Below are 16,592 nucleotides of genomic sequence, written 5' to 3'. Positions count from 1 at the left end.
AAAAATTGAGGAGCAGTGGTCGGAGTGCGGATCCCTGTGGGACACCATAATTAATTTAATCTGCCTGTGACTCTTGTGAGGATAAAAGTGGTTCAGATAATGGATGGATGGATGGATGACCTAATCTCTGCTTTGGGATAGGCCAACTGGTGAGAGATGAGTGGTGGTGGGGGCCTTGGGGGTGCTTATCCTTGGGATGTGCCAAAGATTTACACCTTGATTGTCCTCTACAATGCAAGATAATCGTATGGATTAGCAGTAATTTGAATCGATAGTGTGAATTCATAAGTGAGCCACTGAAAAATATCAGAAGTAAAGTGGGCTGACTCAATTACTGTCAATGGAATGTATCATTATATTTGTAGACCTCCTTGAACATGAAATAGTTAAGCATGAATAATCAGTGGCCAAAATGGACATGAATATGCCGTGCACAACGTGTCAGGGAATGGGGGATCGGGGGGGGGGGTCAATGTGCACAACATAGGAGGTAAAAAGATACTGATCAATTTATTCGGACACAACTCAAAATAGCAAATAAGCAGGAAAATGTTGATTTTGTCACATGCACCATGTTAATGACCCCTGACTGTGAGTCTCCTGTTGACCAAAGATGGCATTTCGGCAAGAGAAGTTTTGTCCGTACAATTAAGAGTTCTCAAATAAGCTTACATGTATTTTTGGGAAAGCGGGAGGACCGCGTTTGCGTGGTTTTTCTCCAGACACTCTGCAAATTTATGTAAATATGCCTGGTAGCCCGGTAGCCAGGGTGACCCGGTAGTCCAGTGGTAGTCCAGCATGTTGGCTTCACAGTGCAGAGGTACCGGGTTCGATTCCAGCTCCGGCCTCCCTGTGTGGAGTTTGCATGTTCTCCCCGGGCCTTCGTGGGTTTTCTCCGGGTGCTCCGGTTTCCTCCCACATTCCAAAAACATGCATGGCAGGCTGATTGGGCGCTCTAAATTGTCCCTCGGTGTGAGTGTGGGCGTGGATGATTGTTCGTCTCTGTGTGCCCTACGATTGGCTGGCAACCGGTTCAGGGTGTCCCCCGCCTACTGCCGGAAGACGGCTGGGATAGGCTCCAGCACCCCCCGCTACCCTAGTGAGGATCAAGCGGTTCGGAAAATGGATGGATGCCTGGATTCAAACCCAGAACCCCAGAACTGAGAGGGACTTGTGCTACCAACTACTCCAACTGCACCACCAAAATTAGGTCAAATTGAGTCAACCTGTAATTTCCCCTAAAAAGCCCCCCTCGTATAAATAACCAATTTCTGCGTTTACTAGGAGTCTCTCTTTCTTTTTTAAGAATCCCCTTTACATAGGCAGTCATTGCTAAAACCTGCACACTGCCCCCTAAGAAATCGTAAAATAGCTTAAATCGTGTCTTTATTTTTATCTTAAAAATAGGTCGTGTAGTTTATGTGTGATTCAATGAACGGGTTAATCTGAAGTCATCAGCCAAGTACAAAAATGAGAAAATGAAAATTCCTCCGCTGCGGCAACACACCGAGAAGGAAAACTTTCGCCTAAAATTCTTTTCATAGCAGCCTCGACCCAAAAGGGGACTGTATTTGATGGAGTTAATAATGTTTTTTTTCATTTTATGTTCACGCAAGTAGATAACAAGCTTTGGTGACTTTCAGAAAAACCTAATTTTTGGTGAAAAATAGATCCGTTTTGACTTGAAGAGCGGAAGGATACCCACTTTGGCGTCTTCACTCGTTGACGAGCAATGGAGAGGTAAAGAGTTGCGACGAGGCGGCTGAGTTAGTCAAGTCAAAATAGCGACTTTCTAAACACGCGTGCTAGCCACATGACAAAAAACTACCAAAATGCTTTAAGTGACTTTCGTCTTTTTGTAGTTTTCTCCATCTGCTAATTACGCGCGAATCAATTCCCAGCCAAGCCGGACTTTTTTTCAGGGGGTTGAGAAGTCACAGTCCGGGGAGCCAAGCAAGAAAGCAGGCAGCTCAGTTTTTGGGCTCGCGCGACCTTATGTGGATTTTACATCAAAAAACATGGAGAGGATCCCCGGTTTCTCCTCGGGAACGTCGCTAGTCTTCGTCCTGGCTTTGGTTGACCTCTCCCTGGGTAAGTGTCGTTTCGGACGACGGAGTTCAAATTCTCAAATCTTTTTTTTTTTTTTACCTCCACCTTTGCTTTGCGCCCCTGTAGCGCGTAGCATCACTGCGCCTTCACTTGTACTCGGTACGTTTTTTTCCTCCCTACAAACTAAGCAGATAATGAAGTTACATTTTCCCGACTCGTAAATGTAAAACATACATAACGTTTAGATTATCAGACCCCGACTTTTTTTTCGTTTTAAAATTAAGGCGGCAACATTTAAGCCACTTCGTTATGGAAAACAAAAACTATACAAAAACTACTAAAAAATCATTCCAAACTGATCAAAAGCAAATATTCTTTAGAGTTGGAAGGTAAAATACAACCAAACTAATATACTGTACTAGAGAAAAACAATCTCAAGCCATTTTAACATTAGCATATTTGGAACATTTCATTAGCCCGAATTTCAGAACTCCATTTTAATCTGCTGTCACAATAACAATAAAAACAAACACCGAAATGCTTACTAAATCTATTTATTTTAATGTCTGTTTAGGTTCTTAGTCATTCTGGGCATGTTAATATGCAAAGTTTGAAGGCAATTGCACTCATGTTTGTTGAATTTGTTGTGGTTTTTTTTTCTTGTTGTCTGAAAACACTCACAAGTCACATTACAATTTAAGGAACTCTGACTTTAGGCTAATGATTTAGTCCAGTAATTATTTCAAGTACCACTTGAGGGATCCTGAATACTTGTAGTGGTACTCGTACCCTACTTTGAGAATCAATGGATCTGGACGGTTTAATTACTATTATTACGACTGTATTAAGCATAATGATGGAAAAGTAACTAAATAAAAATACCGTACGTCACTAGTTATCATTTAGTTTTCTGACCACTTTTTACAATCATAACCTATGTTAAAAACAGATATCTGTACTTTTCCGCCAGTCTTTTTCAAAATAGTCTGGTTAGATTTTACTCAAGTGCCTGTACTTGTACTTACAGTGTGAGTACTTTTTCCATCACTGACAATGAGGTCTTAAAACTGCTAGATAACTTAACAAGTGACTCTGTTCAGGCAAAACCGTTTTGTGTGCCCCAAAAAAGAATTGACAAGCAACACTCAGTTCTTGTTTATTTATCTTTCAAGTAGGGATGGGGATGTTCTAATCAAGCCATTGCTTGTTATGAATTCAGTCATCTGTGTTGAAGTTGAATGTTGATTAGCTGTCTCTTGAAGTGATTGAGGAAAAAATGGACTGCACTGTTTGTTTGCGACCACCAGAGGCGCTGTTAATTCACTTGCAACTTGTGAGAAGAAGATGATGTCAGTGAGTGACAATTTTTTTTTCAGCTCTGTGCAGCAGTCCCACGGACCAGAACAATACATATTTCGACAGGTGTAGAAACAAAAAAGAAAATGACTTACGATTATGGTAATTGCCATTATTAAAATGAGGGGGAGCCATGCGGATGTTTTTTTTTTTCTTCGGTGAGTCGGCGGGTTTCATTTTGTGTTCAAACGAGTCTTAAGTCCTCTGTAATTTGTCTGATTGGAAGGGAAGACAAAAAAAAAATATCTGAACACCCTGTCAGCAAGTCGCAGGGCACACATAGACAAACAAAAATTTGCACTCACACTCACACCTTAGGGACACATTTCGAGTGTTCCATTAAACTGCCATGCACGTTTTTGGAATGTGGGAGTACCCGGAGAAAACCCACAGAGGCACGGGAAGAACATGCAAACTCCACGCAGGAAGGCTGGAGCCGGAATCGAACCTTGCACCTCTGCACCGTGAGGCGGACGTGCTAACCAGTCGTCCTCTGTTGGACATGTACTGTAATGTAAGCTGAGCAGCCAGCTGTTGGAAGCTGATCAGCTCGTGAACCAGAGCTGATTCCTGTTAGTTTTGGTACTTTTACTAATTAACAACTAGTCAGTCAAGTCGTGAACTCCAATCGAGTTCATCACAATTGACAGTATTCATAACAATTAAAGAATCATTTTGCAATGGCTTGTTTGCAAGACAATGGCGGTAGAGTGCTTTAAAAGCAGGCTTTGTTCGCAACTGGAAAGGCATTGCCAACGTCAACTCCTGTACTTAAAAAAAAAAAAACCAAAACAATAGCACAGACTCAGAAATGCACTGAGTTCCAGTACGACAAAAAAGTGTCCTGTCCAATTTTTACAAGACCCATTTTGACAACTTGCCAGAATGGGAAAAAGAAAATCTTCAAACAAAGTTGTTTAGCGATAGTTACTGAGAAAATGAAGTGTGTTGTGTTCCCATAGCTTTGCTAATTACTGCTAAATTAGCTAATGGTAGTAAACGTACCAGTACAAAACGTTCTTGTGAGGCGTCGCTGCCAAGCGATGGAATACTTCCAATACAAAATCACATTTCCGAGAGCGCTATCACTTATCGACAAATTCAAGGCGCAGTTAGTATATTGCTGTAACACTTTCTTATATGCAACCAGCTAAAAAACGTTTTGAGCTAAATACCGTATATTTGCTACCGAGGCGGAGAACTAGCAAACTAGCATGGCTAACATCAGCTGCTTTCTGCTTTGACTTAACGACGTAAAGCGGAGAAGAGCCACGCGGCCACTCATTTTCGGAGAAATACGTACTTCTATTGATGTGTTCCATTTGGATTTGGTTTTTTATTAAAACGTGTTTTCTTTTTACGTGGACTGACTGTAGTTACAGACTGAGCATGTTCAATGGAAACACATATTTAAACAAACCTTTCAGAACAAAATCGTTGAGGGCTGTTATTGCAATACTGTGAAGCCACAATATTTTCGTTGGTGGCATACCATCAGAATCTAATATCGGTATAACGTGACATCATGCCTTGTAAGGTATAGTAGTACTGTTTTGAAAAGTAAGGCATGAGCTTGAAAAGTTGTCCCCCTAAAACATGTAACAATCACAAAAAAAACCCTCCAGTAATGTACAGGTATCAAAAAAAAAAATTATTATGATTCAGTTAAAGGTTTAGGCTGTAACGTTTGTCAGAAAATCTGCAAAAATGTAGATTATAGTTTTCTCCAGTAAATTGAAATCGTTCCAAAAATCTTATTTTGAAAAACACAAGCTGTCTGCTTTCATAGAGGGCGACTGGAATCTGAGAAAATTTACTGGGGGGCAAGGATTTGGACAATTTTAAGTTCAACACAGTCTCGAAATGATAAACGGATGATCAAAAATAAAGCGCGAATCATTTGATCATCGATTAGTTGCCGATCAATCCTCGCACCTCTCTACTCTCCATCGCATCCAATGGAAGTTCCTGTGCCTCGACGTTTCCTCTTGTATACTTCTGTGAAAATCAATGGATGTTAATAAACTCCGGCGGATTCCAAACTTGATTATGTTTGTACTCTTTTCACGCGTCGTTAGCGCTCACAATGCGGCGAGGCGCCATGACAAAAGCTCCTTAACGGGTAGGAAGTGATTTTTTTTTTTTAGTTAGCTCCAATTGGATACATGCGTGGCTACTATGAATGCTCAGTGACTGGAAATCACACAAAAGGAGAAAAGACAATGTGAAAGTGCCGCCGCCAGTGCAAGGAGGAGCAGTGGAATGTTGTTGGTGTTTGACATTCCATCACCTCCCCAGCCCCCTTTCTCGCTCTCTTTCTCTCTCTCACACACACACACACACACACTACAGCAATGAATTAAGCATAACATAGCACATTACAAGATGGTTCCTATTGATCACTTCCGTATTACTTACTGTCCTTAATGCCCAACATCTGAAATATCAGCCTTTAAAACTCTGCGTGAACAGTCGTTATCTAACGCAAGGGTTTCCAAACTGAGGGTCCGGGCCCCCTTAATCGAGGTGCCAAAGATGACAGAGGAGGGGCAAAGGCTTTGTCGGCTCCACTGCTGTTCAACTTTTATGAGGGCACATTAAATCAAGCCGTAATAAAACACTTATTGGATACTTAACTAGCGTAGATACGAGTAGGATTGCTTTATTATTGGTAGGCATTTGCTAACACAAATGCGAAATGTCTGCATGTTGCTTTGCCAAATGTCTTATGTCAACATGTGCCTCATGGCTTCTTGTGGTGTTTTTTTTTTGGGGGGGGTATTTCTTTGATGCGGCAAACGCAACAATAAAAGCCTGCCAGGTGTTTGCTTTTTGTGTGCGTTGTGTGGGAAGAAGCAGGTTGCATGATCACGACATGCGACTTCATCATGTTGATGAGATGTGTGATGTGCTCGCTGCTGAATCGTCCGGAACACCGACCAGACTCACCCGCACTCTGTGAAAATATACATTCTAGAGAGAGTGTTTCATAAAATTCCTCCACACGCTTCAAACACATTATAACTTATCAAAACACACTTTTAAGTAATCCTTCACGGCTGTTTTCTCTCTCTCTCTCTCTCTCACGCGCACACACAGGCAATTCTCTAAATTAGAAGCCAAGTGTGCTTGCTTTAAGCTGTTTGTCACTCCCAGTTGAAATGTAGTCCAAAGCTTAAACCAAATCTTCTTACTTTTGTTCTAATGAACAAAAATTCCACTCACTTTTTGCTCATTTTCTATACAAAACGCCTGCTAAGAGAAATGACCACAGATGTTGCAACAAAAATAAACCTTTATCCAACTGCTACTTTATAACACTCAAAGCAGCGCACAGCAATCAACATAGGCAGAGATGACAAACAGACCCACCGTCGTATGTCCAAATATACTCAATTTCAATGTTTCCGTATGTATTTATTTATTTATTTATTTATTTATTTATTTATTTATTTGACATGAATCAATACTACTGATCAGTCCCTACGTGTACAATGACAAATTATAAACCAATCTAAACTCTTATTGGAATTCCGCAGGAACCGTGCAGCATTATGTTTCCTCAAGATCAGAAGTTTGTATGCTCTTAAGACAAAAAAAATATATATCGAAAAGGCAAAAATTATCTCAACACAATGTGTTGTTCCACTGAAGCTATTCTAAATTCGGATGTCAAACTTTGAACAACTCATAAAAATGGTTGGTAAGCGGCAAAGTTGAACAAGCATCATAGCTTCTGTTCTGACCTACATTTGCTTTGTCGCCTTGGCTTCTCCGCGTCTTGACACATAACCTCGGGGCAGTTTACGAGAGAGATGCTCTGGAACAATCCACATGACAGCCAAAAAAAAAAAAATCAAAACACAACTCGTTGTTTTGGTCCGATCTGATTGACTGTAATTTTGCTGACTTGGATGGCTGGGGTTTGTTTTTCGCTTGTCAGAAGCAATCGATGGCCTTGTAAACTCTGTTGGGTCAGTCCATGTATTTCCCTTCACTACTCGGATTTGTTACAATAAATAAATAAATCAAAATCCAAGTCCACCAAAATCTGTCAAAAAAGTGCGCAGGAGATCGCGTCCGTTTCCTCTATTGATAAAAGTAGTGTAAACAGAAAGAATGTTTGGTAGTAAAACATTGCTCTTGAACACACGAGGGAAAATTTGGTCTTTGTTGCCACTTTTCGTAATTACCAACACAGTCAACCCGGCAAACACTAGGCTGCAATTTAAGCTAATTATCTTCCTTTACGCGGTGATGCTAAACTGCTCCACCAAATAAACCAAAAATGTTTTAGACAATCAACTCAAATGGTGACATTTAAAATACACACGGCAGTTAAATGGAGCGACATTTAAAAAAAAAAAAACTTTAATAATGATTCAAAGCTTATAAAATGATATCTAAATAGTGTTTGAAAAAATATTCCTAAAGTGTATTATACTTCATAGTTAAATACAACGGTATTGTATTGAATAAAATATAATGTGCTGGATTAAAAAACAAAACAAAAAAATACCCCAATTTTCGGTACCACACTTTGAGAATCACCTGATGCTCTAACCCAATTCATTCATTCGCTACCGTCGTTCATTTGAATGCGGTTGATTTTCGGCCTGCGCCCGAATTCCATCACTGTGTTCATACCCGACGAAACCACCTGCAACAAGGGAGCAAATCAATTTGAGTGGTCCAAAAAAACCCAGACCAAATGCGTGAGAGAGTATACTGGAAGGTGCCTTCCAGAAACGGACGAAAGACCGAATGCGCGTGTGTCTGTTCGGTGTGAAATGCGGTTTATTTGTGGAGGGCCTTGGCACCGCCCTCTGAAGACAAAGCAATTTGTTGAGCGACTCGCAACTCTGCATTAATTACTACCCCCCCCCCCCCCCCTCCTCACCATTTCTGCCCACTGCCCTTTGGCTTTTGTTGTTGATGTGGCCTGAAGTCATCTGTCTTCTCAATGCACTTGCCAGGACTTCTTTACAGTCTATTAAATTCATGTTGTACAAGAAAATAGTTTGGGGCATAGTGCAAGATTTAAGGTAAGCGCTTGCAATTTTTTCAAGGATGGTCGACTCGATCCTTGTGAGGATAAAGCGGTTCAGAAAAAGGATGTTGGCCTCATCAGTCCATAAAACCTTTATGGCTCATTTCTGTACCCCTTTGCAAATTCCAGTCTGGCCTTCCGATTCTTTTTACTGATAAGTGCTTTGCATGTTGTGATATCCATCCATCCATCCATTTTCTGAACCGCTTAATCCTCACTAGGGTCGCGGCGGGTGCTGGAGCCCATCCCAGCCGTCTTCGGGCAGTAGGCGGGGGACACCCTGGATCAGTTGCCAGCCAATCGCAGGGCACACAGAGACTAAAAACCATCCACGCTCACAATCACACCTAGGGACAATTTAGAGCGTCCAATAAGCCTGCCATGCATGTTTTTGGAATGTGGGAGGAAACCGGAGCACCCGGAGAAAACCCACGCAGGCCCGGGGAGAACATGCAAACTCCACACAGGGAGGCCGGAGCTGGAATCGATCCCGGTACCTCTGCACTGTGAAGCCGACATGCTAACCACTGGACTACCGGGCCGCCCCATCTTGTGATATGTCATTTATATTTTCTCATATTGAAGCTTGGCGCGTGATGGTCGATGCAGAATGAATTCTGAAGTCTACAAAATCATTTTGTCTGGCAATTTACAGGAAAAAAAAAGCATCCAAATTAATCGCAAGAATCTTCATCATGCATCCAGATGCTGACCCAAAACACTCCGCCAGCTCAACAAAGGACTTAATCAAGGGAAATGCGAAAGGGCTTTGACTGGCCATGCCAGTCGCCGGATCTTAACCCCAATAGAGCAAAACAAACAAACAAAAAAAAATACCTGAAAGAGGTTGCAGACAAGGCCTGGAAAAAAAAAAAAACATTTCATATGAACAGTTTGGTAAAGTCAGTGAGTCTCAAGCTTGGTGCAGTTATTCCAAGTAAGCCATCAAATATTCAATGTTAGCTCCTTGACGTTATATTATAATCGGTGTTCCAATCTTTTTTTGCTCACTTGAAAAGTGGGGCACGGGGGGTGGGGTTCAAACAAAAGGTGCTCTCTTCACATTTGGACATCTGCTATTTTGCAGGTTTTCAGCAGTTAGCCCCCAGGTCCACATATGGAGGTATGTTCCCCCCCATATGGACTCCCAAGCTATGGTTCTTGGACTGCTGGGGGGCAGGGAATCCCCCTGTTTGGTATTTTGGACCCTGCTCCAAATGTTCCTGCGGTAGTTTGGAATTGGTGTGCTTTATACCATTAAATGTTCTAACAGTCCGGCTGTTAGAACATTTAATCCGAAGTGATCGAGGTCCCACCTTTTCCATGCATCAGAGACTTAGTTTAGAGCAGGGGTGCCCCCATTAGGTAGATCCTGATCTACCGGTAGATCTAAGACAGGTCCCAAGTAGATCCGAGGAGTCGAGAAGAAAAAAAACAAACAGCCATTTGTGTGTCTTTGTACATGTTAGTAATATATTTTTTGTGTTAATATACACTGCACACTAATCAGTCTCATTTTCACAAAAATAAAAAAAAAAAATAAATAAAATAAAGCCGGTAAATCTTAAATTTGTGTGTGTGTGTGCGTGCGTGCGCCGGTAAGGGTAGATCCCGTGAGGTTAGTTGATCAAAAAGTAGATCTTCGATCCAAAAAGTTTGGGCACCCCTGGTTTAGAGTCTTTGTAATGAGGCCTTTAAAAAAAAAAAGTTTGTTTGTTTTGCCACACCGTTGCCTGCTTGACCAGTTTGCTTTCAGCTCCCTTTAATCCTCACGCATTAAATAGGTGGCAGTCCAGATGTGCAACGAGGAAAGGTGTGTGAGCGCTGCAGGGAAGCGCCACGACGGGAGGCGAAGTCTTTGGCTGTCAAGGTTGAGAGAATTACACAAAGCGTTTTGTCTGCCCTGTTCAACGGGTTAGAAAATTAAGAGGGAATTACCGCAGGCTGCATTCCTCAGCCAAATAGGCCCGTAAGCCTGGAGACAGCTAGCTAGCGTGCGCCGAGTCCGTAGTAAGTACAAAGTTCAGGTCATGTCGCTATTATGCTTTGAAAAAAAAAAAATATTTCGGGTAATACAAGACTTTGAAGCATGTTTAAAAATGATTTCACACACAGTTTTTGTGAGCAGTCAGTGAATAAAGGTAATCTTGATTCTTTTTTATCATTATCGTTAAAAAAAAAAAAAGGCTAACTTTGGACCTGAGTGAGCAGAGGGAAAATCCCTAAAATGGTTTGGTTTGTTTTTACAATTGCTGTCTGTTGGATTTTTCTTTTCTTTTTTTTTTTCCTAGTCGCGCGCACACACACACACACACACACCCAATATGCTCTACCAACTCCTCCGCGTAATTACAAATGCAAGTGAACCGTCAGCCGCCTAATTAGAGGGCCTCGCCATCATCTGCACGAGGATTTCGAGACTCTGCGGGTAACTTCTACGGTGCCCTTGACTTTCAGGTTTAATCTCTTCCGTGACTTTGCTCCTCACTCAAAACCACTCCATAACCTACGATCACATTTTTAATGTTGCAATCTACAGATTTTACGGTCATTGTATTATTCATTTTTCATTCATTCATCTTCCTAACCGCTTGACCCTCACTAGGGTCGCGGTGGGGTGGGGGGGTGGGGGGCTGGAGCCTATCCCAGCTGTCTTCGGGCAGTAGGCGGGGGACACCCAGAATTGGTTGCCAGCCAATCACAGGGCACACAGAGACGAACAACCATTCGCACCCACACTCACACCTAGGGACAATTTAGAGTGTTCAATCAGCCTGCCTCGCATGTTTTCGGAATGTGGGAGGAAACCGGAGCACCCGGAGAAAACCCACGCAGGCCCGGGGAGAACATGCAAACTCCACACAGGGAGGCCGGAGCTGGAATCGAACCCGGTACCTCTGCACTGTGAAGCCCACGTGCTAACCACTGGACTACCGGGCCGCCGGTCATTATATTATTATTATTATTATTTTTTAAATAAGAACGAGGAAACATAGCACTCTTTAGTACTTACTGCACTTTATTAAAAAATGGCATGAAGATCAAGAATGAAACAGTTTTTGCTTCAGTTCAATGCATATTTTACGGCTCCTTTTGGTATGTGTCCTCGGGCCACTATGATACAGACGCACAAATACACAAGGAGACAGTCACAACTCCTCATTGAGCTGCAGTAATATTTGTTGTTCTTCGCAGAGGATAAAGAACGTGTCATCGCTTTAAAGGGTTATAAACATTTTACGTTGTGTGTTAGCGTTAAGCCAGCGTTTGAGCTTCCTCTGGGATGGCAATAAACAGCTCGATCTCTCACGAACAATTGTCCTCAGATGAAATTACGTAAGTCGAGGTATGTCAGGCTGCTGTATATATTCTCGTCACGTTTTGGTTTTGAGTCACTGCATCCATTCCGAACGTGACGCCTGACCACCAAATATTTCGCGTGTGCTGTTTGTGTGGGCCAGCGAAGCTTCCCTCGGGGTACCGGTGTTTAGTTTGAGCCTCATCTCGCTCCTTCCATGCTGAGCTCAGGGTATTTTATTACACGTTTCCACGGCAACAGCTCGGAGCGCAGGATCTTGAGGGGCTTTTACAGCGATTCCAGGAAATGACTTGACTTCCTCACTTAGCGTGAACAACTTCCTGTCCTCGGCTGCGTGGATGTGTGCCAGGGCTCAGGGACGACGTCGGTTTGCGTTTAGTCTTTGCGCGTTGTTTTCGTAATTACTTCCCCCACAGTCTCGCAGGTCAATCACTCTCTCTTGTTTTCTCGTCCGCTCTCTCCCCTCCCCTCCTTGAAGAGCTCCGCAGGGATCCCGCCAAAGGCATTGGCGAGTGCCAAGAGTGTGGGGGTCAGTTTCAGAACATCTGATATGCTCACATGTGCTCGGTTTTGTTGATGATTTGTACAGAAAATAATTACGAGGGAAATAAAAATAAAAAAAAATTACATGTGGCGGACTCAAATTCCAATACCTGCTTGGTCGATTAAGTGAAAAAATGTATAATGTGGGGGGAAAAAAATGATCCAGTCATACCTCGGTTTTCAAACGTCTCTGTTCTTGACCAAAATTTTTTTGGACCTGTAAATTCTAGATTTTTACCCCTCGGATTGAGACCCAAAATCAGTTTTCGACCAAACTAAGCAAACCTGAATACGCCAATCGTCTCCTCTCAGCTTCCTTACAAGAGGAAATGACGCTTCCTTGTGTAAAGTTCATTGTTAGCAGACGTGTTTGTGGTAATTTACGCAAATCTGTTGGGTTTTTTTGGGGGTGGGTCGTTATTTCTACATAGTGTTATTAGCTCCTAATCATGGACTAATAAAATCGTTTCGGTTTTGGAACAGCCTTCTGGAACGGATAATGGTTGAAAACCGAGGTATGACTGCATATGTATATATAGGCATATATACAGGCAGAAGAACATGTGACTGACAGAAGTTTGACAATACGTTCTCATTTAGTATTTTACTTGACAACAAAGATTTTTTTTTCAATTTGTTTATTTGTTTGGGGCGAGGGAATGTTTGGTTTGACTTCTGTTGTAATGTGTCGAGAAAAAAAATGTCCGTTTTTGCCAGTTTTCAATGAGCTCTAATTAGACTAATCAGTCGGGTCCTCATAATTACGTTTTGGCGGCATAGGTGCTTGATCGCCAGCAATTACAGATCATCACTACAGTGATGACACACAAATACCGCCAGTTACCAGTTTTCATCGTTACAAGTTGTTGCTCGGTGGCTTTTTTTCTTCTTCTTTGTGTTGCCAAGCAATTACTACTTGCAACGACTCCTGCCGACATCAGTTCCTTTCATCGTTCAATGGACTACACCTCTTATAGACACACACCCAACAGATGATTTTTTTTGTTTTGTTTTTTGTTTTACAGCATCTCTGGTATTTTGCACGTTGAACATTTTACTGTTTGGGTTTTCAATGCGTACGTGGCTGTCGAATGAACCCTTGGCAATGGTTGGACGGTAAACCTGTTTTTATACATCGCTACACAGTACTTGAGATTCACAGTTAATCTACCGCGGGGCTGTCAAACTCATTTCACATTGTGGGCCACAGACAGCCTCGGGAGATGTCAAGTTGGCCGGACCATTAAAATTATACCATATTCTGCTATAAATAACCAAAATATGTCTTTCCTATTTGGGGGTGGGGGGGTCCAAAGAAGCACAAGAACATTCGCAAAATGTTGAAATTTAATGAACATTCATTCATTCATTCATCTTCCTAACCGCTTGATCCTCACTAGGGTCGCGGGGGGTGCTGGAGCCTATCCCAGCTGTCTCCGGGCAGTAGGCGGGGGACACCCTGAATCGGTTGCCAACCAATCGCAGGGCACACAGAGACGAACAACCATTCACACTCACACTCACACCTAGGGACAATTTAGAGTGTTCAATCAGCCTGCCATGCATATTTTTGGAATGTGGGAGGAAACCGGAGCACCCGGAGAAAACCCACGCAGGCCCGGGGAGAACATGCAAACTCCACACAGGGAGGCCGGAGCTGGAATCGAACCTGGTACCTCTGCACTGTGAAGCCCACGTGCTAACCACAAAACATTTCAAGCGCTTTTATCATTCACATACAGTATCTGCATTGCAACTGATCCCAATGATTGTACAAAGGCACAAAACCTAAACAATTGGTCTTGAAAAAAATAGTAATGCACTTTCAGATTAAACGAGAAAGGAATTTCTAAGACATTTACACATGTGCATATAAAATCAAAAATTCATCCCTGCACAAACTAAGGAGAGTGCTATTAAACATTTAAAGAATAAAGTATTCACATGTCCTTGAAAGCTGTGCTGGGTCTGTCTCAGTGACAGACTGAGACTGCTGTTGTCTTCTTCTCTGATCAAAACAATGTTGTGTTCTACTCTGATCAAAACAGTGTGTCCCCTAGTGGATACTCCACAAATTGCACTTTCTCAACAATATTCATTCCGTGTCTTAATATGCATTTTTTTTTCTTTCTTAAAATATCCTGCGGGCCTGATCGAACCTCCTTGGGGGGGTGGTTGCGGCCCGCGGGCAGTATGTTTGACACCCTTATCTACTATATCTGCTTGCGTGCACTTAGCTTTCTTAAAATCCGTCAGGCTCGGATGCAGCAGGCATTGAGCCGCCGGCCTTTCTCTTGTTACGCATCTCGCAGTATCTGCTACCTATTAATGCAGCTCACATGTACGTCAAATGTTCCACTGAATAAGGACCAACCCAAAGTGTTCTGTCCACATAAGTCGGGTCTGAAATTGTTCAGTGTTCCCCGTGGACTGTACTGATATAGCTGCGTGTGTGTGTGTGCAAATGTTAGCGCGTGTGCACGTTAGCATTATGAATTTCACGCCGGCTTATGCGCAGGCATTCCCATGTCGAATGGACTATGCTGTCAAGACGAAAGTCTCGAAGGCATTAGTCACCATGTGAGAATGCGCCGCGCGCACGTTCTGCTTTTCACCGCTACAAATTCTACCACGTCTGCTTCTGGTCACAGAGACTCTTGAACTTCAGTCACACTGTGATTAATTACAGGCACAGGAAGTAACACCACTGCTCAGCGTACTTCCTTTATCGCGATGACTCTACTTGTCTGCGTTTCCTTCAGATCAGCTGACCCCGCTTCAGCTTTGTCAAAATGCAAAATCAGACATACTTGGGGATTTTGCATGGGAATGATAACTGGAATAAAGAATTCACCAAATGAAAGGTTGGTTCTTAGTAGGGAACTTCAATATAGTTTGGAGAAAATTCTTGACTAAAACAACCAGATTTCATGCCAGTACACTTCACTAAGAAGGCTTCATCGCCTAAACTGGTTTAGCAAAAATTCATAGGCTAGGCTGAACATGACGCGGGGCCGTGGAGGCGAAAGTTCGCTAGGCATCCGGTGTCAACAGATCACAAGTCACTAATCATGGCTTCCGTGGCAGTGAAACGCAAGTACGACTTGGCGTTTGTTTGTTGAATTTGCTATGTTTCCTGTTTTCTGAAAACATTCAAACCTGACTCATGCAGCTATTCTATTAGCCTCACGAATCGTGATTCATCACGGTTGCACTGAATCACGCCTTGCCGCGTCTTCTTTCATTCGGCAGCCATCTTGCATCGATTAAAATTTAAAAAAAGGCTGGAACTCTTCATGTCTTTTTTTTTTTTTTCCTTGCTTGCGCCACTTGGGTGTCTGCAAAGACCACTTGAGCCGTGGCCCGGTGCCCGCACAATGGTCGGTGTGTGTAGCTATGAGTGCTTCATTGGCAGGGAGATAGTCGGGCTTTGTTTTCTTTCCTCAAGGCTCATTTCTGTCTGCCAGCCCATCCGGCAACCCTGTGACCATTCGCTAATCTGAGGCCAACCTTACTGCGTTAAATTGGAGGCTATCACTTTTCTTTATCTCGCACCAAGAGGAGAAGGAAGAGTAATGTGGGGCCTGAGGGGGGACTGTTGCGTGATGCCGCCGACTGGAAATTGATCGAAATGCGTCACATTTTAAAGTCTGGAAATCCAAACAAAGTAGAAGTTTCTGAAAAATGTAACATCTGCTCTGCTGGTCGGTCTATAGCGTTTTCATTATATACGAGCTTTAACCCTTGTGTGCTCCAAATTAAAAAGGCCTTAAGTTACGCATTTTACAATTTTTGTAATGATGTATTTTGTGTTATAAAAACATTCTTTTTTTTTTCCAAAGACTCAAAATGTTCAGAGGCATCTGTGCTATCCATACATATATAGTTTTTATTAGTTCTTTGGGATTTTTTTTATTCTTTATTTTTTGCAAAAGGAAAAAAAAATTGGGTCTGGAGGTCCCAACCAAGCCCTACTAACAATCCCGACCGGACTTGTTCATGTAAAATGCATCGGTTTGAAGCCTCTTGCAAAAAGGCAAACTCATTTGCGATCCTCTGGCGCCACCTAAAAGTTGCACAATTGGAATGACCTCAACCCAACAATGTGGCATGCATACGTCTGTCCAAGCGAAAACAAAGCGATTGACGTAAAAATCGCGTGAAATGCATGTTTACACATTAGGTTTACGATGCGTTCAAAAATATGAATTATAATGGGTCTCCATGGTGCAAAATATGTAAATTGTGAAGATTAAGGTTTCAAAACGTTTTTTT

At 42.4% G+C, this 16,592-nt stretch overlaps 1 protein-coding gene across 1 annotated transcript in view; it reads left to right on the top strand.

Moving 5' to 3' along the window:
- Positions 1 to 1,604: 1,604 nt before the first annotated feature.
- Positions 1,605 to 16,592, top strand: part of notch2 (notch receptor 2) — a 55,547-nt gene continuing 40,559 nt past the window's right edge. The window contains exon 1 of the mRNA XM_052073125.1: positions 1,605 to 2,091. Within this exon, the coding sequence (XP_051929085.1) occupies positions 2,019 to 2,091 (73 nt within the window). The 5' untranslated portion in view covers positions 1,605 to 2,018. The remainder of the gene's footprint in view (positions 2,092 to 16,592) is intronic.

This window comes from Hippocampus zosterae, chromosome 8 (assembly GCF_025434085.1).
Source record: "Hippocampus zosterae strain Florida chromosome 8, ASM2543408v3, whole genome shotgun sequence".
Lineage (NCBI taxonomy): Eukaryota > Metazoa > Chordata > Actinopteri > Syngnathiformes > Syngnathidae > Hippocampus > Hippocampus zosterae.
Note: the sequence above shows the minus strand (reverse complement) of the source record. Positions and strands in the feature narration are given on the sequence as shown.